Genomic DNA, 24,039 nt, shown 5'->3' with positions numbered 1-24,039 from the left:
AAATAAATCTGTTCATTGATTGGTCAGAATTTTCTGTTTGCAGATTCCAATCCTGCAGTCCACATGATGTTCTATTTTCAAACCATTTGGATGTATGATATTGTTTGAAGTGATGTGATGCAACAAACTGTAAAACACTTCATATTCAGAATGTTACAATTTAGCAATCAGTTTGTTTGCCACAAACATTTTGGGAGGGGCGTGCGGAAGGGAAGCCTATGATTGATATTTCCATTAGCGTTTGGACGAGGAAACGACAAGCGTATGATAATAAAATGTGACACATTAATGAGATGGTCCGGCCATCAAAATTCTGCATCGGCTGGCTTGCTACTTCACCTTTGATAGCAAAGAAAGAAATTGCAAACATAAATAGTTTTATGAAAGTTTGAGGATGTAAGGCACAGAGTTTTTTTTTTTTTTTTAATTCTGCTACTCGTCTATCAATCAATTTTACATGAAAGGAATTCTGATATTAACCAAATAAGGCTCTGAGGTTTGCAGCCTCGGTCGGGTCAATTAGTGGAGCCAAGGTCTCGAAGCAAACATGGTGAAGCGGCATTTAACTGTTATGCTGCACGCTAATGAAATGAGCTGCCAACAGAACTGAAGTCAGCGCCCAGTGTAAATGCTTTTAATATCTTAACCATTCAAAATGAAATAAAAAATAGATCAATATTTTACGGTTCGTCTTAACATGCATTTATACATTTAACTTCCTGAGGAGACAAATGACAGCGATTCAGTCAAACGGCCTAAAACAAACAAAAAATAATAATCTGCAAGACTTTTTTAGTGTTCCTAAACCGGAACATTTTGTCCATTGTTTTATGATGTGTCATCTCCAAGGACGTCGTGTGCGCTCGGTCGGCTTTGTGTCATTTCTATCAGCTTATTCGACTAAATTTGCTCTACTAAATCGATTGGCTTGCTCCATCCCATCGACTACATGGGGCTAATGACATGTTTTCTCCCGCACATCTTTTTAGCGATTAACATTATTTTCCGGGCTAAGTAAGTGTTGTACTGACGTTTATGCAAATAGTCGTGGGTGTATATTGATTTAAAAGTCACCCGCCCCCCCTCCTGACGCCATCCACCCACCCACCCAAGCGTGCTCCCGGGGGAGCTCATTAGAATCAACCGGGAGGAAAGACCCCCAGACAGGGTCAGGACAAACTGCGCCACACGCGTTGCATAGTGATGCTTTCCGCTCAGTCTCAATGTCTCTTTGCTTTTGGCTCCATGTCAGTTGACACGGAGCGACGGCACATGAGCGGGCCACTTGACAACCGCCATGCGCGCCTTGCAAACAGCTCAACGTCCATCCAAAGGAACTCACACAATTGTGATGCCTGATAAGAGAGTTGCCACCTCCCTGTCAGATGTTTCTCGTGTGACGTGCGATAATAAGGAGCGGGTCGCACAGCCACCCACGAGCCCCTCATTAAAACTCCATTAATCTTTTCTATCTTCTGTGTAGGTGTGAAAGACTTTGGATTGGATTTGCTGGGAGGTGCAACAGGTGAATTGAGCTAGGTGAACTCCACAATAAACATTTGGAAATTGGATGAGACACTTTTGTGTCATCTTCATTTTCTTAGGTGGAAAAAGTCAAAAGTCTTGATTTTCACTCAGAAATGCTATTAGAAGAGTTTTATTGTTTGGCCTGGTTCAGCATTAGCTGCCTGACCGAGTCAATAAATCGCAGCGTTGTCATTAAAATCCAATTTCGTTGTGTTGTGACTAAAAATGATCACAGTTATCAGTATTGTTACAATATTGCTAAAATGAAGGTCAAAATATAGCACGGCAGAAAAATACTAGTTGGCATCTGTTGTGGAACTCAAATGGGAACTGTTTTGATCAAAATAAAAATTGAAAATATACACCAGAATGCACCAAGAGAACCAACTTAACCGTATTTTCGGACTATAAGGCGCACCTAAAATCCTAAAATTTTCTCAAAAGCCGACTGTGCGCCTTATAGTCCGGTGTGCCTTATAAATGGACCAAATTCCTAAATTTAAACTGGCCCGAAGCATTGTGTCATGAAATCAATCATAAGTGGCCCGCTGAAGACTATGAATCATGAATCAAAAAGACTATGGATCATTATTTTCTGATTATAAAGTAATTTGTTGCGTCTGAAGTTGAAATAAAAAAGATAAAATGGAGAATGATTTGATTTGGATAAAAAATCTGACAAGATGCATTAATGGTGCGCCTTATAGTCCGGTGCGCCTTATATAAGGACAAAGTTTTAAAATGGGCCATTCATTGAAGGTGCGCCTTATAGTCCGGTGCGCCTTATAGTCCGGAAAATACAGTACTTACATTTTTTTAATAATAATTTCAAGGCTCGTTCTCTTTTTGTTTGCCGAGAGAGCACACGGAATGGTAGAAACCCAAAGACAATGTCTACCCTTAAAAAAACACGAACCGGCAGACAGTTGGATGAATTTTCCAAACAGCGTGATATGACGGCTGCTTAGAAGCAAGCGGAACGATTGAGTTGCTCACAAACAACTCCATGGGCGTGTAATTAGGTGGCTGAAAATGTGATTGGTTGTCAGCGCCACTGGCGCCACTCCACTGCTTGAATGTCAACATTGGCGCTGTGACACCTTATCAAAGAGGACGCGCCCATCCACGCGCTCATCTCGATTCATCTCGGTGGTAACCTCAGCCTTGCCCTGGGTGCTTGTGATAATTAAAAGGAACTACTGCTTACTGAGCCTTTTCCGCACTTCCTCTGCAGGCAAAAACGCCACGAATCATGAAAGTGGTTGCTCCAGTCAGACAAATCAAATTGCTATCTTTTTCCTTTTCGTGACACTGCCGGCAATATCAGAGGCATTTTTTTTTGCTCCGATCATTTCTTTCTGATTGTATGGAACACACGGCCACGTCCTTGTTAGCCCAAAAAGAGGATGAACGCAACGGAAACGTTTATTCGTACAATCCGAGATTCGATACACGGATAAAAAGTGGTTCTTGCCGTGAACTCGAACATGACTACATTTATTGTCATGAAATGTTCACATTGTAGATTGGATCACTGTCAATGCAGTTTATGGAAGCATTGATGAGTTTGGAGGTCAAGATTTAAGAAAAAGATAAATGCATGGACTCTTCTGCTGTTACAATGCAAATGTTTGAATTTATTTTCTTTGCCAGGTTGTTTCTAGTCATATCTTATTATCATAAACTAAAATATCTCATTCAATACATTTTTAGAACACTATAAATGTTTGTTTTTTTTGGCGGGGGGGACTGACCCAATCTATTGATTTGACCAAGATTTTGGGATTAACTAAAAAAAAAAAAAAAAAAAATGGGATTGGTCCCTTTTTCATCATTTTAGTCAATTTCTGATGATACTGCAGCAGTTTGGGTGTGTGAACTCTAATGGAATATTGCAAAAAATGACATTGTGCCAGCCATATTTTGGTAGTTAATTAGAAATCATTGCAACCTCTCCAATCCTGTCTGACAGCCTGAGCGACATCATCTACATCGTTGGCAAATGACATCATTTCTTCAAACCATCTGCTTATCTCCGGGCATCGTTAAGGATTTAGTGGGTGCTCTTCCTTATCATGTTAATATGAAGCAAGTGATTTTGAGGAGCAGGGCTGAAAGCGCTTGATGAACTTGCACGAACTTTTTGAAAGGAAAGATTTCTCCGGAAATTTCTCCAATACAAAGGTCATAACATACATCATTTCTCCTTCTCTGCTAAAGACAGAATCCCGTTTCACACTGCACTTAGTCATCATAATACAGGGCAGGCTAAGGATGATGGCGAGATAGCGCCAGCTCGTGCAGCCATATTTGGCACTGGTTGACAATAACGTAAGAAAAAGATGTTGGCGACGTTTGTTCCATTAATTACATGGAGAAAATGGAATAAATAATAATCGCGGTGTCAAATGACGGATCATGAGGTGGCAAAGATGGCGCCGAGCGGAGATCCTGACCGTGGCTTGTTTCGAAGTGGTAGAATGGTGTCAATTTAGCTTTTTTAGCATTCACTGTAAACATTTTCAAAGTAAAAACCAGGAGGTACAAGCGCCAGGCTAATATAGTTTGCTAGCTTAGCATCCAGTACAAAATGTGGTCACACTTGCGCTACGACGCTGTTGTCCAAGCGTACCTTTCTGTAGAGCAAACAGATGTCATCGATCGAGAGGTCAGATGTCAGTTTTGGTGTCCTCTCGGGAAGACTCCTTGGTTTCCCCCCCGGCATTTTCCCGCGACCGCAGAAAAGCAATCACGAAGTAAAGGCTCTATCCTACGGCAAATGGGAAACTTTGTGATGGTGATTAAAGCTGGCAAGCCTAATATGGATTTGGAATAAGTAGCAAAATTGTGAGGAGCTTCTCTTGAAACTAGGATGGAGAAATTCAATGCGCCGGCTAATTGAATCACGGCGCGCTCGCCAGGGAAAGCGTTGGAGAGGAGGAGGAAGAGGAGAAAGATTTCTGTTCATAAACAGTGTTTACTTAAAGAACTCGGCTGCCTTATTAGTATTAATAGCAGTGACTTCAGAAGGCTGATATTCAGCCATTGGACAGTACTGGATAATTTATGAGTGGAATGAAAGGCTGAGAGCGAGCGCAATGCAATGTAGTAGCTAGCGCATTGCAAAAACAATGTTGCCCGCTGCCCGTTTACATAAGCAGCACTCGGGGTAAACAGTGGATTCAGCGCCAGGGAGGGGGAACGTGCGCAACGTGTTGTATCCGAGCGTTTGCCTTTTCAGAGATGCAAGAAAGCCGCAGACCGTTTGAAGCGCTCGGTCTTCATCTGCGAGTCCTTTTGAGCTAGCCCCGGGGCAAAAACTTCTGCATCCCACCCCTCCGCAAGTCGGGTCAAGATACATGCCGCGTCATTTGAGATGCTCTTAATTAAAGACACCATCTGTTCAATTTGATTATTAAAGCGCTTGGTGTAAATTGCATACTTTTATTTTTCTGCTCTAGTTGCAGTCAGCGGGGTGGGCACGCAAAAGCCAGGAAAGGCCGCTTTACAGAATCCATCTTTATTTATATTAAATTAAAAATATACTTTTGACAGATTCATGTAGCAAACATGAGGAACAGTACATTTATGATACAAAGCTTTGGGTATGATCTGCAAAGAACACAGAGCGGGCGGATAAAGGGACAAAGCAAAGTTATCGGCAAAGGCGGCGGCGGCGGCGGGCCCCACTCGAAGCATGCAGAAGACGAAAACACGGGCCGCGCCGGCCAAAAGAGGACGACCATGTGCGACTTGGCTCAGAAACAATTGAGAGGGCCACTTGACGGCAAGCGGGAGAAACTCCGCTCGCAGGAAAGGAAGGGTTAACAAGCACGTTAAATATAATCCCCCCCCCCCCAATTTGTCCAAAGGTAAAATCACACAAAGCAAATGTTGGGCTTTTTTGGAAAAACGCAGGAAACAGAGTGGAACTCCAAAGTCTATTTACAATTTCCCATTGTTCATTATTATTTCAGTGCTTTTATAAAAATATTATTCACATTTGAAGTGTGTTGGATTCTGTACAGTTCTATTTTCTAAGCCGGGAAATTAACTTGACAGCAGTGATTTGTGCAATTACTGTTCAAACAACACAAATTTTAACATTAAATACTTAGCAATTGGGAAAGAATATTTGAGGGGAAAAGGAATCAAAATGATACAATACACAGTGTACCAAATGGGGATTTTCACTTTGTGCTCGTGATTTCAACAAAAAACAAGTCATGGGTCAATAACGTCATAATAAAAAAAAAAAAAAAAACACGTCATCAAAGATACAAAGGGAAATTGATCGTTTATGTTGGCACATGACAGAACACCTTGGCATCTAAAGAAGGAGAGAAGCGATGCTGTGGAGGAAATAGCAAAGATCAGAAATGAAACAAAAGAAAAATAATGTGATGTAAAGGACGCCGGGAAGAGGCTCGCATTTGCTTCCATGAAAAGAAAACATGGCTGACGATCACACGGCGTGAAAGGAAACATGGAAGGGGATTAGGTGATGTCAACAAAACAGAGAAGGACGGCAGCACAATGTGGCTCAGCCAAGAGGAAATTATTGCTTCCACGAGGAGTTACGCTAATTTCAAAAAAGTTTTCCAGACTGCCAAGAAGGGGGGGTCGGGGGGGGGACGCACGTGAGACCAGCAATGTCCGCATTGAGATTGCGCAATCATTTGGAGTCCAAACATGCCCGCCTTTTTTTCCCCCCGCTTTCCTTGAAAGCCACATTTGGCAGTGCCTTCCATGGCGTCGTATCATAAACAAGCTCAAACGTGCTATAAATATTTCACACTCGACATTAAATACTGTCTCCGGTTCAGTTGAGTTGCAGCTCCAAACGGGATGACAAAATACTCCTTCATGAAATAATCATGGAGCCATCAAAGAAAGATTATGACTACTATTGCGAACAAACACCAAGAAGAAGATTCTCGAAGCCCATCACCAAGCCCAAAAGTCTTTCCTTCCTTGGTGAACTCTTGGCCGACGCAGTGCCACTGATCTTTGCTAACGCTCTGAAGTGGTGAACGAGCAGATAAACAAGTTGGATATTTCTGGAAGAAGCATCCTTTGATTAAAGAGCTTCACAGGGAGAGGAGCTTTTGGATTGGAACACGGCGAGTATGTACTTTCAAAACACACACCAAATAAACAACCTTAGGAAAAAGCTCCGCTTGATGAGCTGATTCGGTGACAAAGGGGATCCTCCAAAAGCAACGAGAAAACTTGGCTAGCTTGACGACTTTTCTTTGAAACGGGTTTCCGTAAGACTTGGCAGAAGAATCATTAATGGCGTCGACAGAATGACGTTTTTTAACTGTAAATGGATAAAAACAAATGTTTTGGCTGTTTTATCGTCATGACAAGAACGTTTTGGAACTTCCAAACGCTCAAAAGTGACAAACGTGTGCATGGCAAGTGTTTCCCTCGACATAAAACCAACTCGCGAACTTGAAATACTTTCCGAACCTCAGAAGATTTGTAGCTTTTTGTGACCCGTGTTATATTTGTCAACATTGACGTATATTTGTATTTACTTTCAAATATTTCTGTCTGGCTAAGAAAAAAAAAAAAGCTGTTCAATTACCTTTAAGCAAGGCGACGCCCCTTTTGAATACTAAATGAACTCCTTCACCGCTAGCCCAGTTGAAATCGAGCTTTGACGTCTACGGGCGTCAATGGCAGTGAATGGTACCGAATATTATTTCATGGCCAAAAAAGGGGCGAAGGATTTATGGAAATATATTCTCACAAATGATGGCACCCTCGAATGTTTCTGTGTAAAAATATACTGCAGTATTCCAGCGTTGTCTTTACAGATTCTAAAATATAATCCACTAGTTTATTTTGTTATGTACAACTTTGTCTAAATTCACATGAGGAGACTGGTCCTTGAATTTCCATGGCACAGCTTTGGCCGGCACAGACTTAAGATAATCTTTGCTCGTCTCGTTCGATTGGACACCTCGATGAATCGGCTTTCAGACTTATTTCCTCCACGTGTTTGTCTTTTCTCGTACTTCTAAACGCTTGTCCTTCGTAGGTTAGTGAGTGTGAAACACATTTGTGTGCATAAATATCGCTATGCATTGGGGGGGGGGGAACAAAATCAAACAAAGCGTAGTTCCGCTTTTGGAACGGTCACAGCAGAATTGCTGGCAGTGGGTTGAGACAGCAGATGTATTTGGCGGGAATTGACCAGAACTCCCGCTGCCGTGCGGCACTTCCTCCACAATCCCCGTGTCAAAGATGGCAGTCCGTATCTCCAGGCCAGAAACGTCCTTATCCCGGGTCTGCTCGGGTGTGGAGCGCTCCTTGCTACGGTCTTCAATGGATTTGGGGAGGAGGCGGAGTTTGTGGCATCAGCGTTTGGGGAGTTTGAGGCTAAATTCAAACCACGGTGTTCCTTTGCCGGTAGGGAGGCGGCGGCAGAACCGGGCCAGATTTCAGGGAAAACTCCGACAGGTATTCGGGGTTTTCGGCTACGGCCGGTCGTATGAGTCCGTTCTGCTTGTAGTATAGCTTAGCGTTAGCGGCGGTGCCGCTCTTGGCGCCGTCAGACGGTTTGGGCGGCAGGCTGTGCTGCCAGTATTCCGGATTGTCAAAGGTTACCTTCAGCTTCTTCCCGGCGGCTTTACCTGCCGTCTGTCCGCCGTGCTTCAGCAGGCTGGCAGGTTGCGAGGCGGCGTGGAGCTGGTAGGCTGGCAGACCGCCATCGGGGGCCGGGACACCTGACTGGCACACCGAAGCCAGGGCAGTAGTTCCTGTTTGGCTCTGCCCGCTGGAAACGGGAAGGCCGGCTTGTCCCGCGGGTTTGACGGGGTGGTGGGCGTGAAGGATGTGGGTCAGTGTACCGTGGTGGCAGGACATAGCAGATGGAGACGGCTGAGCTGCGGGGAGCGGGTAGTGGGGCAGGCTGGTTTGGATGCTAAGCGGGAGGTGGGACCCTGAGGCGGAAGAGGGAGTCTGGGAGGGAAGAGGCAGGCCGTTCCTTCGAAGGTTCTCGGCCGCGCTATGAAAGGTATTGAAGTAGAGGGGCTCGTTGATGTACTCGTCCTCTCCTTTGGGCTGACTGCTGGGGGTGCTGTGGTAGCCCGGGTTGTCCAAGGCGTGGATCTCGCCGTTTTTATGCCGCGAGACAAAGGGGTTTTCCTCGACGGGATTCAGGTATTCTGTAGCACATATCGGGGAAGAGGAAGGGAGGAAAGAAATCAGGGAGGAGTTTGTGAAAGTAGAAGATCAAATTGTCAGACATTAAAACGGAGGGGATGTTGGAAGAAATGAGAACTAGATCGAGAGAGAAATGATGGAGAGTTAGGTCACTTGCTAATGAGCAAAGAAGATGGAAAGGGGACATGATAATGGTGATAATGGGAGCCACTCAGGACCAGACAGGCATCTTGCCAGAAGTTCTTTGGCACTGGAATCTCCATCTGCCGGGGGCTGAAATGCCAACAAACCAAGTCTCTTGGCTGCTTGCAAGTGCGATTATGGCCTATTGATTTTGCCCACTCTTGCGCTCCTTGACATCGCATCAGATGCATTCTGCTCGGGGCCCTTGTTATATTTTGAGAAGCTCAAAAATCAAAAGCGTCAGCATGAGAACAAGGGCCGGGGGTCGAATTACGATCAGAGGCTGACGAGCGCCGCCGTCAAACGGTGTTAATGGACGTTCAGACATAAAAGAAAGAAATCAAAGCGTGGGACGTCGCGACTTTCCTTGATTCATTTGAAATATTCCTCCAAATATTTTTGAAAAGCCCTCAGCAGGTGAGCAGCGATCCTTTTATTCTTCTAGCCGAGAGCCGAGTCGATGTCGGTTTTAGCGGCTTCGTCCTTTGCTTTGGAAATTCCGTTTGACTCCGAAACTGAAATGACATCCTACCTGAAGAGCTCTTGTCTTTCATGGGGGTCATGTATCCGTCCTCGTCCTCGTCCCTGGGAACCCTATCCCCGAGGAAGATGGTGGGGTCAGCGCTGTACCTCTGGCCGCCGCTGTCTTCGGCTCCAGCTTGCTTTAGATTCTTCTTATGCAAGTTCCCGTTACAACGCTGCTCCTCCACGGCGGAGCCTTGGCTTCCGGCGGCTTCTTGTTTGACACCGGCCTGGGCCCCCGTCTGGGCTCCGTCGGAGACTTTTGGCACCCCTTCCCTGTAGCCGAACTTGTTCTGATGAAGACAGAAAATGAACATCATGACCACTCAGCCCAGGTTTAAAGACACCAAAAGAATCCCGATTTTTGGCAGATGAAAGAATTCCGTGGGTGTAGTCATCCACCTTAGGGAAGCAGGAGAGGGGCAGCCAGGCGGTGCAACAATTGGCACACCTGAGCCTGCGCAAAGAAGCCCACCAGAAAAACAAAACATGACATGCAGAGAGAGCGTGGGGTTTTCTGCGGCGCTGCGTTAGCTTGCCGCAGGCTAGTTAACCTTGGCCCACTCTTCTGCGCTCACGCCAACTTCACGTGCTACGGCGGTAATTACAGCAAGTTCCGCTACAAACAACACAACAAGGAAAGAAACATTCCGGGGTTACATATCCTCCTCCTCAAGTCCTCTCCGCTTTTGCTCTTTCAAGCATTGTTTCAGACTCTCCTTTGATTTCGAATTGGAGCCGTTAACGTAGCGTTAGCAAACGTTAGCGGCACTTTTAAAGCAGACACCAAACGTATTCATTTAAAAGCCCCGAACACGCAAGACAAGCAAAGTGACAAAGTACACATATGTAATTGTAGTTTTTTTGAAACGTGCTGCTGTTCAGTGCTTCTGGAAATACATTTATTGATGTTCCTACATCGTTGCCTTTGAACAGGACTAAAATGGTTTCATTAAAGCCCGTCCAAAGAGGATATTTTTGAGGCCGCTTCCGATTATTAGACATCAACAATTCCGATAACCAATGACTTGGCCTATTAACAGAAAAAAATATAGAAAGGAAAAATAAGAACTACTGAACGCTTCCAAAGACACAAATTACTGTCTATTCGACCATCTATATTTGAGTTCAACTGAAACGAAAGCTGAACTTGTTGTGAAAATGAAAAAGACATTTAACGGAGGCGAAAGGAGGCTTGATATGACTCACTCTGTTGGAGTCAACGCGAGGTCTCGTTGGGTATGACGGATGAGCCGCGTCAAAACCACGAGGCACCAGATATTCCTCAGCGTCCATCAGGTCATCCAGATCTTCCTCATCCAGGAGGCTCTGGAAGAACTTGCTATCGTTGGGGCTGGGCAGTTTCATCCGATCATCTCCCTGAAAGTTGGCCATTTTCCAAAACAATGATTGTATTGAATTGGATTTTTTCATTGGATTCATGTGTGTCAACCTACTTGAATGACCAGGTATCGCTGCGGATCCCGCGCCATCCTGCAGAACTCCGCGGCAAGCTCCTTGAATTTGGGCCGACTGTCGGCATCAATCATCCAGCCTGGAAAGGACAAACACGGACTAAGAATGAAGACGAGAAGGCTGATATTGTCTTCCGACGCCAAATGGGCTCGCATTCTGGCTGCTGGCAAGCCATCTGGTCTTTGCCGGAAACGCCAGCTTGCCGGCCCGAGCCCGATGGAGGGGCCTCGCTCGAGGGCGACTCAAAGTGGGAAACGAGGTAGGTAAAAGAGAAGCGGGTTTCGCGGGGCGGGTGTTCGGCCCACTTTTGAATCCACGGGGCCGCAGCTGGCTGGCTGGCTCACGTGAGGCCAAGCCGCCGAAGGGGAAGCGAAAGGCCAGGTGGCGTGTTGGTTCTCATTAAGACGAGAAGCACTGACGCTCCTGGTGGTACCATGCAAGTGAGGTTCAGGATGCGGCTTATTATTTGACTTTAATCAGAACGAGGTCAGACGTAACGGATCGTCCCAAAGGAAATCCCGACAAAGGCGGCCCGCTTCCTTTTGAAGTAAAAGTGAATCTCTTTGACCTTCCAAGTAAATGGAAGATTCCGACTTTTTATTCACCACAGGTAGGCGGCGGAGTCCACTGGCATTGCTGGAAGGCTGAAAAGCTGCGGGGCTTCCCAACTGTCATAAGCCATTGCTGGTTGCTGAATACATATTAGATAGGGTGACATTTCAATTGAATTAACATTTTCATCTTGGGAATATGTTTTGATGTCATGCTCTGAGAGTCACAGCACATTTTCTATTGAGAGAGTTCATGTCAGGTAATTGGTGCCAAAGAGAAAAGTCACTCCGCCGTTGTTGAGTGAGGAACGGCCAAGCTGTTATTAACTGCCAGCGAGGGCCCGAAACCTTTGGACTGGCTTTTTGGAAATGTCTGACCGCAAATTTCACCACGGACACCGTCTAGCATGTTCTGAAGGAATGGATGGTTTTGTAGTCCAAAGGGAAAATGAAAAATCAACTTGACCTCCATTCGATTCATACACAAAAGTTACCGATGAAGTCTTCTTACATTTGACCATGACCATGTAGACATCTATGGTGCAAATAGGCGGCTGGGGCAGGCGCTCTCCTTTCTCCAGGATGTCCGGGATCTCCCTCGTCGATATGCCGTCGTACGGTTTGCCTCCAAACGTCATGAGCTCCCAGATGGTCACTCCTGATAGATGCAAAATATACAAGGCTCGCCATATATGACCGACCATCCAAGTGTGAACGGCAAAAAGGGTTTCCGGGATGAATACAAATGAAGAAAGCCTTTCGCTTCCTTGCACTCACCGTAACTCCACACATCGCTCTGATGAGTGAACTTCCTGTAGTGGATGCACTCAAGAGCCATCCATTTAACAGGCATCTGAAAAAGGAAACACTCATTTGAAGGTGAGAGATAAAAAACAGTAGGCGTATATATCTGCATGATGATTCCCATTACCCGGGTGGTCTCGTCCGGTTTAGCGTCGGTTGCCTGAGCTATTGAGCGATCGTGGTATCGACGGAGCTTTCAGGCAGCGCCGTTTTGCTCGATATTACTCAAGTGCGGTGAGCGATTAGGTTCGGGCCGAATCAACTATTGCAAACGGTGTGCGCTTCTCAGGTGCCGAATGAGACGGTATCGCTCATTTGGTAAACAAGATGGCAGCAAGCAACAAGCATGTCCTCATAAAGAGATTAAACCTGAGACAGGAAATTGTCGACCAAGCAGCTAAACAAGTTGAGTGAAGTGAAAATCTCAAGGTAACAAACAAATAGAATTTGCAGTTCAACAAGATAGTTGAATGTTTCGCTAATCTGAAAATAATAATAATTGTCCCTTGTATTGTTCCCCAACTTAAATATATCAGCAAAAAAAAAAAGGTTTTGGACCAAAATAATTGCTTGCTGACATGGAATGAATGTCAATATTAAAAACAAAAATTACATTTTTACAACTTAAATAACTGCTTTACCACTGTAAAAAAAATTATTATTTTTTTTTTTTTACAGTGTAAACTAAATGGCAGCTCCAATACTCTTTGTACTTTCACAATCACCAAGGATATATTTTCCACCCTTGTGCGTGTTGCTAAAAGTAAGCACAACAGACTTACGCTGACCTTGCCCCCGTCTGCGTTGTACTCCTTCTCGTCAGCGTCCAGCAGCCGCGCTAGGCCAAAGTCGGTGATCTTGATGTGATTGGGGGACTTCACAAGGACGTTGCGGGCAGCCAAGTCCCTGTGGACCAGTCTCCTTTCTTCCAGGTACATCATTCCCTGAGGCAAGAGATAAAAGAAGCCAAAACATGATCTCACGGAAATAATAATCACGTTACGATGCACTTCAACTGAAAGTCTCGTTTCTTCCTCGCGTGCATGTTTCGATTGAATCGAATCCATTTTGCAAAAGAGTCAGATGACAAGTTTTCACCATCGCTGTCCTTCAGAAAGCAGGTAAAGTGTCAAGTTTTTCTTTGGTAGAATTCATCTTCTCGATTCCGTGTCGGATGCCGCATTTTGTCGTGACTGTTGCGCCATTGACGAAATTTTTCCACGACATCTTACGTCGGTTTGAACCAACGTGAAGAAGACGTCGCCATACGAGGTGGATTACTTGAACGCCGTAGCGGAACGAGAACATGAAAACAAAGAAATACAAACCGCCACGATTGCGTCGTACAAAGAAAATGGATCCATCCGACATATAAGGTTTGCGTATGGGAGAAACAAACATCGCCGAGGTGGACTGAAGCAACCTTTTCTTTGCAGCCTTCATTTGTGGCTCAATGGGCTGTACGGAGGAGGGACACACAAAAAGCCAACACACATACGCATCATTACACAAACGCATGCCTGACGGGCCAGGCCGATTGAAGCCCAGATGTTAAACAAGTTGACGCCACTTTGCGGGTGGATCGATAAAAACACCCTGTCAAGGAGGGAGGCGGGAAACGCTCGTCGCGCTCTTCAGACAATATACACAATCAACGACGCCTCTATTGGCGTCACTGAAGGGGGAAAAGACGAGACGTCGGATTGTTTCGAGATGGCCGACGTGGCAAGCCGGCTCGCGCCGACTCCTCCCCAGACAAATACGAGGATAAAAATCGATCGAGGGCCGCTCCGCCGCTAGATGAACCCTCATCCATCATCCGCCTGGCCGGCCTCGCTCGCTCGCCCAGACAGACAGACACACTGACAGGGACCACCTCTCCTCCAACCAAAGATATATTCTATTTCACCATTTGCCTCACAATTACGTAGCCTCTTTCTTCGGCCCTATTACTGAAAGTGGATTTCAAATAAATGACGCAAACCGAGCTCAGACAGGCCCGATCAATAGCCATGTTGATTACAATAAGCCGGAAGACGACCGCGTCGCGCCATATTTATCCCCGTTGCGGACATTGTGAGGAATTAGGAATCAATGGGCCACACAGTGCATTAATACACTTCCACTAAACGCGACGGGGCAATGAGGGGAGCCCGGCTCGCTGACAGCACAATGTACGACGGCTCAAAGAGCCAGCCAATTAACTTTCAGCCAGTAAACAGCGGCGCCTCGAGGATGAGGAGCCACGGCCCGAAGAAAGAGCCTGGGATACCGGCGCAACCTCCAAATGGCACAATGGATCGTCCCGATTGTGTACGTGACACAGAAACCAGCAAAAAAAAGAAAATCATTGTATTAAATATCATGAAAATGTAAATAAAATAAATTGCGTTGTGAAATTTCAAAGCTGCCGTTCCACTTCTGCACTCGCTTTTTAAAAGCTTTTTTTTTTTTAACGGCTGGAGAAAAGATGCCGTTTGCTCCACTGACAGGTCGGTGACCAGTGCACGGGTAGAAAATGAGCTTTGTTGATTTCTTTTTCTAAAGCTGCTACCACGCAAGGTTACCAGCGGCACCTTCTCTCCGCTGAGGAGCAAAACATTGGAAAGTTATTGGCGTAGAGGTCCAGGGTGACGGGATAAAAGCTTGGCTGGAAACAACGTCAGGTGAGAGGTGTGATTTCATTTTTGGAACCAAAAAGAAGGGATGTTTTTGAACTTTAGCAGGAGGACATGTTATTGCTTTCGCAAGTTTGCTGCTGAGGATAATAATGCAAGCACTTTTTTGATGCATAGAACATCCATGAATGGCAGGGTGCTTGGTTTCTGAGGCTCTGCTTTCCTCATCCATCTCTCTTTCAAGCCCCTCCCCCTCTCGCAAACTCAAACAATGTGAGCAATATGAGCCTGTCTGCTCGTCGAGGACTGGGACCAGTGCGATAAGCCGCGAGCACAAAAGGACCGCCCAGGTGGTCCGAGCGGTCGTCGATCATATCCCGAGCCCTTGGTGCCAAGTAGAACGGAAAGCTCCAAAGTCATGCTAATTGTATTGCATGAAAAATGTACAAATAGGAGATTGGAAAAGCACATGAGGGCAATTTTAAGAAGATAGTAGAGGAGGGAAATAAGTTGGCAAAATGTGCTGTCCTGTCTGCTATTATTTCCCCGAGCTCCAAAACGCCGGATGGTTAATGAACGCTTGGTGAATGTGAGCTATGCTTCTGCTGCACTCAACGTTTCCGCCCATTTGCGCTGCTGCACTCGCTCGACCTTCAGTCGAACCTCTGGCAAAAAACGCATCTATCAAGCAGATATGGACAGATTTCAGTCCAACAGTACGGGCTGCCTGGAAAAAATCTGTGTGTCTGTCTGTCTGTCTGTCTGTCTGTCTGTCTATCCGTCTATCCGTCTATCCGTCTGTCTGTGTCATTCATTGACCTTTTTAGAACGTCAAATTGTGATTTAATTACAATATATATATATATATATATATATATAATACAAAATATGAATTCATAATTTTTCTAATAAACTGTGGCGGTGTATAAAAACCAAAATTTAACAAGGCTTGTCATCCGCCAAATACTTCTCAGTAATCACCCTGGCCGGTCGATCAGAAGCATTGTACGGGAGCAATAATGAACAGAGCTCCCGTGGGATCCCGTGAGGACGGAAATGACGGCTTTCCCCGTCAGCTCCGTTCCGAAGGGAGACGAGAAGACGCTGTTCATTGAAAGCAGCTCAGCGCAAACTTCTCAGTAATGCCTGTAATTTGTCCGCCGCTTGCTGTGACACCGAGCGCTTCTAATTCTTAATTACCTCGGCTAATTTTCACCGGCAGACAAGATGTGGGAGAAGTTTGGCCGTTTTATCGATTATACCCGCGCGACTGACTGGCAGGAGGGGAAAGCCACATACATAGGCGATGATGATGACAGTGGGGAGGTAAATACCAAGATTTAATTACAGCAGAAACTGAACACATCAATCTGGATATAAAATCGAAATATTTCATCAGATTTATAATTCAGAGAAAACATTTTAAATGTGTCTTTTTAGGCAGGCACAATCAGTGTGTCCAGGTCACTGAGTCCAAAACGGTTTCATATCAAGACTCAAGCAACTATTTCAATCTTTCCCAAATCAACTGCTTCGGCTGTCTCAAAACACAAAATTGCTCCTTGAGCCATTGTGACTTGCATTTCCAGCAAGTTCTGGCCTCATTAGCTTTCCAGTTCAGCCACCATTTAAGCCCGAAAAATGCAAAACTAAAAACTTTCTAAACACAAACCAAAATCGAATAGCAGGAGGATGTTTCCAAATTCCTCGCCGGCCATTCATCTGCATGCGCGCACAGGCCTGTGTCTAATGAGCCTGAGCTGGAGGCAGCGTCGGTAATGGCTGCGCGGGGAGAGAGGTGACCGATCCAATCAGGCATTCTTCCCCAGTGGATCTGGCAGTCAAATCCCTCCCCTTACGCATCCTTGAGCACTGCTGATCCTTACACATAATTAGAAAGACCCAGGGGGCTTATCCCTCCTCTGCCTGTTCTCCCTGAGCCCACTTCCCTCATTTTGTTGCATCAGCAGGGGACACATTGGCCCGGGGAGCGCTTTCCACGTACCACGTGCCCGCCTCGGGCTTCACCACGTGGCTGCCGCTGTTTACTAAACAGGGCACGCTGACAAACTCACAAAGAATTATGGGAGTGCATTATGATGAAGTCCGGGGGAAATTAATCGCCGGACATGGATACTCTCCGGCCCCTCGGCGGCCTTAAATTCCTACTCTATAAATAACAAGCAGTAGAGAAACAAGGAGGTTAAAAAAAGAAATAAAATTGTTTCGGCCAATCGACAAAAAGGTTGCTTGTACTGCTGTAAATTGTCTCCATTAAAATAACATTTCATAAAGGTTTTATTTAGCGCAAGGCCTCATTATTTTTGGGCTGGGAAGAATTAGCGCTCCTCTTACATCTCAAAGCCATTGCGCCATTCCTCATAGCTCAACTACATTAACGGATGGCGCAGACACAAGTCACTTAACTCATCATAATTGCCTTTCGGCACACAAACGAACATCTTCATCACTCAGAGTCAACAGCTTTGACGACAGCGTGCATTATTTAGACTTGCCGGAATGTAACCAGGCCGCCGCTATCGTCCACTGACATGCGCACGCTTAAATATTTATCATCATTTGCATGTATATGCTCAGTAAAAAAAAAAAAAAAAAAAGAATAATTTAGAATCAATGCTTACTTGCGGGCCTCCAACAAGTTGAATGTTTATACGATGCGTGCACAGATTGGGAAAAAGTTCAAATGGCCATCAAACTTCACAAATTAAAACAGGGGTGTCCAAAATCTAGCCCGGAAAATCTCAATTCTAAAATGTACGCTCTGGGAATGAGATTAGACCCGACCCTGTCAGAGAAGGTGACTGCTGATTTTGCTAAATCATCTCGTGGTGTGTTGTTGTTTCCTCGTTTTGACACGGCTGAAAAAGTCAATCTAAATTGTCACACCGTCGCCCGTGCAGCCTCTCATTAATATTTGACCACAATGCAGTAGCGGACTACATCCAGCTCGCTTCGGAGAAGGTCAATATTTGGCACCATCATTAGCCCTGTCAATCAAGGAAAACGCCACCCGGCACATGACAGCTCTGCTTGACGAGATGGGGGAGGGCCTTCCCCCGCAGGGCATGTTGTGCACCTCATCTCACCACTAGGAGTGTTCTTAGCCATCTTGCATGACCTCAATGACGACGGTCAAGCCACACACACACCTGCGATGATGGAAAGCCTGACGGGGCCAAATGAAATCAGTCCCCTGTGGCTCATTCAGCCACTGATTTCAAAAACACGGCCGACCTAATTCAGAATCTAAAACCGAGAGAAAAAATGACTCAGCAGACAAGAGAATAGCCAAATGACTGATGGCTGGTTCAATTTTTGAACTTGAGAACACACACACACACACACACACACACACACACACACACACACACACACACACACACACACACACACACACACACACACACACACACACACACACACACACACACACACACACACACACTTGATGGTGTAAGTGTATCTCGGGTAATGTTTAAAGGGCAAACTTTGACTTCTTTTAAATGGAGCACTTGGCCTCAGTGGGGGAAAAAAGATGGGGGAGGTGTTTACAGGTGAGGGAAAGGGAACAAACTAATAAATTAAAAGATTGAAAGCGACTGAGCTGTGCTACTGTGTGTGTGTGTTGATGCAAGTGTCAGTCATTGTGGCAGTGTGTGCAAGTGCGTGTGTGGCTGTAGATTAATGACAGCCATTATCTCAATGCCCAAAACACTCAGTGATAGAGAGTCAGTGCCTGGCGACAGGCCGTAGCCAATCTATTTGCGGCGCAGGCAGCGGTCACCTGACATGCCCGGGTCAGAGCCCACATACGGCTGGCTAGCTAGCTGGCTGGCTGTTTGTGTACTTGTCGCGGCGCTGGCTCTGCGGGTGGGGCGCCATGGGCCGTTGGAAGGAAATGAGTGTCTTTAACGTTTCTTTCAATTGGCTGAATACGAGTTTTAGCTCTGATTGGATGGATGGATGGATGGATGGATGGATGGATGGATGGATGCATGGATGGTGGATAGAAGGATGGATGATGGATGGATGCATGGATGGATGCATGGATGATAGATGGATGCATGAATGGATGGACAAATGGATGGATGCATGGATGGATGGATAAATGGAACGATGGAAAGGTAACGGGATTGATGGAAGGATAACTAGATGGATGGCTGGAAGGATTGCTGGAGGATGGATAGAAGGATAGATGGATGGATGGACAAAAGCATGGATGGTGACAGATGGATGGATAGATGGATGGTGGATGGTTGGAAAGACAAGTGGATGGATGAAAGGATAGCTAGTCGAACGGATAGACAGGTTTATATTTGCCAGTTGGCCCACTTGACTTTTGTTAGCGCGCCGTTTTTCCAAGGTGATAATGAGCCTTACTCGTGCTAGCTCGATGATGTAATTTGTCCAATAAATAGTCATTGAAATGAAATCAGTCAGGCAGTGCAGGATCACTTCATGCACAACAAGTCAGAAAAAATGCAAGCGCTCCACTCACTCTCTCCCTCACTATCTTACCAGCAACAACCACAATCGAATCCAATTACAGCGCTAAGTAGCGGCTTAAGTAACCTGCTCTTCAGGCACTTAGATTCATTTGTGTGTGTGTCGGGGGGGTCAAAGGTTAAGCCCTTCCACACACACACCTCATCAAACCTATCCTCTGATCACTCATTCGGGAGAAGCAATATGACTGACCAAACAGGAATGGCAAAATCAATCCCAGCAGTTTGAGCTGGTGCCAGAAAATGTTACTGACCTGGCCACCATGTGGCTTGGAATGACAATTGCTCATCAAGTATTTTGATCTATGATCCAATTATTACAACAGTGAGGCCAATTTTGCTGCAGACCAAGAACATTTTGGATTGACATCAAAAGAGTCCCTCGGGATCAACATCTCCGCCGTTCTTCCGAGGTCTTTACATCAGGATGTCCGTCATCACTTGGAAAACATCACCAGTTAAATCTACCCATTTTCACGTCAGCTTCAAACTTTGACAACCAAGATTTTGAAAGTCTACTTACAAAAATGATCGAAAATGCAGTTTATTTCATTTTGTCCCACCATTTGAAGAAATAAATCAAAAGGTTGATTATTTAAAATGATTTTTTATTATTTTGTTGATAATTATCATAAATATCTAATTTTAACAAAATAATCATTTTAAATATATCATTTTCAAAAATATATAAAATAAATAAAATTAATTTTATACGAGCAAAGCAAGCACTTGAGGGAAATGATCATCATCATCATCACCTACCTTGGCGATTTGGACGCACCAGTTGAGCAGCAGCTGCGAGCCGATGTTGTCCTTGTGCTCGTGCACGTAGTCGAGGAGGCAGCCGTGCGGCATGAGTTGGGTGACCAGCTGGATGGTGGGGCTCAGGCACACTCCCAGTAGACGCACCAGGTGGGGGTGCTCCATGCTGGCCATGATCAGCGCCTCCTGGGTCAAAGACAAAAAGCAACTAAGAGCACTCATTCCGAGTCGTCACGTCTATTTGTCAACAAATATCAACTTTTGTGCTTGTATCTATTATGCATGACTACTTGTGCACTATATTCCGAGCGGAGGTGGAGACGGATGCATAAATGAAGACGGGTTGCCGAGCGAATTTGCATGCCGCGTCTTGCCCGTGGAGTATTCTCCCAGTTCAAGAAAAAAAAAAAAACACTGTGGAAAGTCTTCAAAGCAGCGCAAACACAACCTTTTTCCACTTTCAGAAATGTTGCACCGCCGTCATTAAATGTAGGCCACGCCAGATGTGAATGAGACTCGGGCACCTTGCCACGACGCTTTCAATTTAAATGCGACTTGGTGCCATCGGGGAAGGCAGTAGAGCAGGGGGTGTCAAAGCGTGGCCCGTGGGCTAAATTTGGTCCGCAGTGTAATTATATTTGGCCCGCAAAGACAAATTGTGGCTCGATTTTGTGTCGATACTAGAATTGCAAATTGTCTTCGCTTTTAAAAAAATGCAGATGTTGCTGTTTTTTTTTTTTAATACTATTTTTTAAATTTATTATTTATTATTAAAAAAAAAATATTAAAAGCGCTCCCATCTTCAGATTTTTGAGCAAAAAAAGGAAGAGGGAGGAAATGGAAAAATAACAAATTATTAAATATTAAATATTAAATTATTTTATTTATCACTTTATTATTATTGTTCTTCATTCCTCACTTAACTCTTTATTTATTGCTACGCACTTTATTTATTGGGATGAATAAAGTCGAGTCTAAGAAGACAAAAAAAATGGGTCCTGCTATCAAAGGCAGGACTTAACTCTTGATTTCTACTCCTGTGTGTGTGTGCAGTGCAGCTGTTTTGCTTTCTTCCTCTTCTCTCTCCGAAACATTGCCCTCCATTACAGCCAGATGACCCTATTTTCCCATCAAAGTCATTTTAATACACACGTCGGACCTCTACCATCGATATATGCTTTTTTTTTGCAAATTGCATACACTCAAATAACAAATCCGGTCACTCATATTCGCATATCTGCCAACGCTGGCAAATTAAGCTAGCGCCGCCGCCGCCGCTATCACCTGGGGAACATTTTGTTGTTGTTGTGTTGTAGTGTGTGTGAGTGTGTGTGTGCGCCCGTGCATGAGTGAGCATGTGCGCTCAGAGCTGGCACTCCAGTGGCGGGGCTTCTTAGTGGCGAGGCGTGAGCCTGCCTTTAGATTGCTGTTTAACAAGCTGACGGAGCCAGCATATTGGCTCTGGATGGACGCAGAGTCCCGCTGGGAGAAAAGGAGAGATGGGCCAGCTAAAAGAGACCAGAGGTGAACACGACTCCAAAATGGGACCAGTGAAATCAAGAGAGTGTGAAGAGGGAAAAACTGGTAAAAAAAAAAAAAAAAAAAGGTGGGAAGACGGTGATAAAAAGAAAAAGTTCTCCAGCCTGGCGGGACTCCGGCGAAGCCGCGCGTCATAAACAAGTGGTGTTTTTAATCGTCTCATCCAGTCTTGGCAGTTCATTTTTATCCCAGAGATGCTACTTTCATAAAAATTTACAAGCAAGCGCACAATCCCACAAAGTGGCAGGCGACGGGAATACGCACGTCCATGAACTCCACATTGGCTTTGGGGCCGGTGGTCTCGTTTAGGATTTTAATAGCCACTGGGATCTTCACCGTCTCACCTTCTGGTACCCAGATGCCCTAGAAAATCAAGAAATTCTTGTCAGAGTCTGGCTATGGAGATTTCAATCTGGTTGGTTCACTCACCTTGTAGACCGTCCCAAAAGCCCCCGAGCCCAAAATCTTGACTCTCTTCAACTCCGTCTCCTTCAGGATGCGCAACTGAGCTTGGTTGGGGGCTGTTCCGCTGGGGGTCAGGGGTTCCACCAGCTGACAAAACAAACACAAACCGGGGATCGGGTCAGTCCGCGCATTTTCCTGACAAATGATGAGAAATTTCAAAAATCGGCGGTCGTGGTGTAAAATGAGACACGTCGTCAACGTCTGCTAAAAATGACATCACGTGATTGAAATGTTTACTATCGAGACTAATGGTCACTTGATGTTTCAAATGCGATTAAATCAAAGTCATATATCAGTTACGCTTCACAACTTACTTTTGATTGGTTGTCATAACAACAGAATTTGCGAGCTTTGTTAGAGTTCATTATTTTATTTATAGATTTGGAGGTTTGGAACATGGGTGGAGAAAAAGCGAAAGAGAGCAAGAGAGAGAGAGAAAGCGAGAGAAAGAGCGAGACGGAAGCGTTGTCTTGTAATGGCCTTTTAATGAATGTTTATTTCAATAAACATGTGCATGTACGTTTATATTTATCGACTGTTTGCGTCAGAGAGATGATTGATGATGACGGGATGATTGTAAATATTGATTTCAAATACAATGGGCGTTTTGTTGCTTGTGCCGCCAATGTAGTAGTAGAAGAAGAAGAAGAAGAAGCTCTGCTGGGCCTCAAACTGACTTGGGTTGAATTGACTGATGCGACCGTTTATCTCGCTGCAGACTGACATTTTTCGCTTCCAGTCAGAAATGTTCCTCTTTGAATAAAAAAATAAAATAAAAATACATTCAGAGCCGTCGGAAGGATTTGTTACATTTGACTTCCCAAGTCGGCAGCAACGATTTGTGTCAAACGAAAACAAAAAACCGTTCCAAATCGACGACTGTACCATCCCGATACCGAGGATTTTGGAACTGGCGTAGAAATTTCACACACATTCTGGAACACAAATATTTCCAAGGTGCGAACATTCCCGACATTGGCTGGAGCGTGCCCGCGCTGAACAAATCCGTCAGCTGCTAGCGCGGCAGACCGAGCGAGAATCGTATCTCACCAGCTGTGCACATAGCAAGCCGTTCGTTCCGTGCCAATGTTTACGACGAGTTCCACCTGGCATCCGGGTGAAAGCCGACACCGAGCCGTTGGCTCTCCAGCAGCCGGCCGGCCGGCCGCTCTCCTCGCCACTCCGCAAAACCTTCATGGGAAAAACAAGCACGGCCTCACCTGTAATCGAGCTAACCGAGGGGAAGTAAGAGCCGGACAGAAATCCAACCAAACGGCAAATTGAACAGCCGTACTCGCAAATATTGGCAAAGTCCTATCGACATCCGCCGGCCCGGCCACTCAAAGGGAAGCTCATATGGAGGCACACAACAAGTCAATGCGTCCGATCGATGCGCGTCTTAATGAGCCCATTGGAGCCCGGGCGCCATAATCACGCCGCTCAACCACTGCCATCAAACAATATAATGAGAGCATACATCAGGAGGTCAGCCACTCAAGCGCTCGCTGGACGTGACATAAAACCATCACGGCGAGAAGAGCTGCGAAATCGCCGCTCGCATACAATGCTCGACCGTCGCTGATTCGTCGCTTGATGGATTCGGGCCCTGAGGCGGAGACCCGCTGTGATGTCAACGCAGGAAGTAGGTTAGCGGGCCGAGCTAGGGGGAAAAAAACCAACCTAATCAATTCATTAATCCATTAGAGTTCTTAGCTCACCTGGAATGGTAATTCATTCTCTTCCTAATGGAATTCTAACTGTCCTATTCTTCAAACGTTTAAGATCAGCTCACCTTTTTCTTTTTCAACATGGCCGTGCCTATTTTGGCTCCAGCTCACTTTCTTTTGTCTTTCTTTTATGCTTCGTCTGTGTTCTGGACCTCCGAAATCC

The 24,039-nt window shown here is 45.3% G+C and overlaps 1 protein-coding gene across 7 annotated transcripts in view; it reads right to left on the bottom strand.

Annotated features, from left to right (window-relative positions):
• Positions 1-24,039, bottom strand: part of LOC147062988 (receptor tyrosine-protein kinase erbB-4-like) — a 118,051-nt gene that overhangs the window by 7,694 nt on the left and 86,318 nt on the right. For 3 of the 7 annotated variants that reach the window (XR_015066896.1, XR_015066903.1, XR_015066912.1), the window contains exons 18-26: positions 22,114-22,236; positions 21,949-22,047; positions 20,146-20,331; positions 13,022-13,183; positions 12,213-12,288; positions 11,947-12,093; positions 10,866-10,963; positions 10,618-10,788; positions 9,419-9,701 (exon numbers count right to left, since the gene is read on the bottom strand). Coding sequence is in view for 4 of the 7 variants with exons in the window: in XM_085917780.1 (XP_085773906.1) it covers positions 7,924-8,705; positions 9,419-9,701; positions 10,618-10,788; positions 10,866-10,963; positions 11,947-12,093; positions 12,213-12,288; positions 13,022-13,183; positions 20,146-20,331; positions 21,949-22,047; positions 22,114-22,236 (2,127 nt within the window). In the remaining 3 variants the exon portion in view is untranslated. Of the gene's footprint in view, positions 1-5,038; positions 8,706-9,418; positions 9,702-10,617; positions 10,789-10,865; positions 10,964-11,946; positions 12,094-12,212; positions 12,289-13,021; positions 13,184-20,145; positions 20,332-21,948; positions 22,048-22,113; positions 22,237-24,039 lie in introns of those variants that run through there. The other 4 variants (XM_085917780.1, XM_085918038.1, XM_085917956.1 and 1 more) reach the window with 3 other exon arrangements.

Source organism: Syngnathus leptorhynchus, chromosome 1 (genome assembly GCF_054491065.1).
Source record: "Syngnathus leptorhynchus isolate UIUO chromosome 1, UIUO_Slep, whole genome shotgun sequence".
Taxonomy (NCBI): domain Eukaryota; kingdom Metazoa; phylum Chordata; class Actinopteri; order Syngnathiformes; family Syngnathidae; genus Syngnathus; species Syngnathus leptorhynchus.
This window is presented reverse-complemented; position numbering and strand designations above follow the sequence as displayed.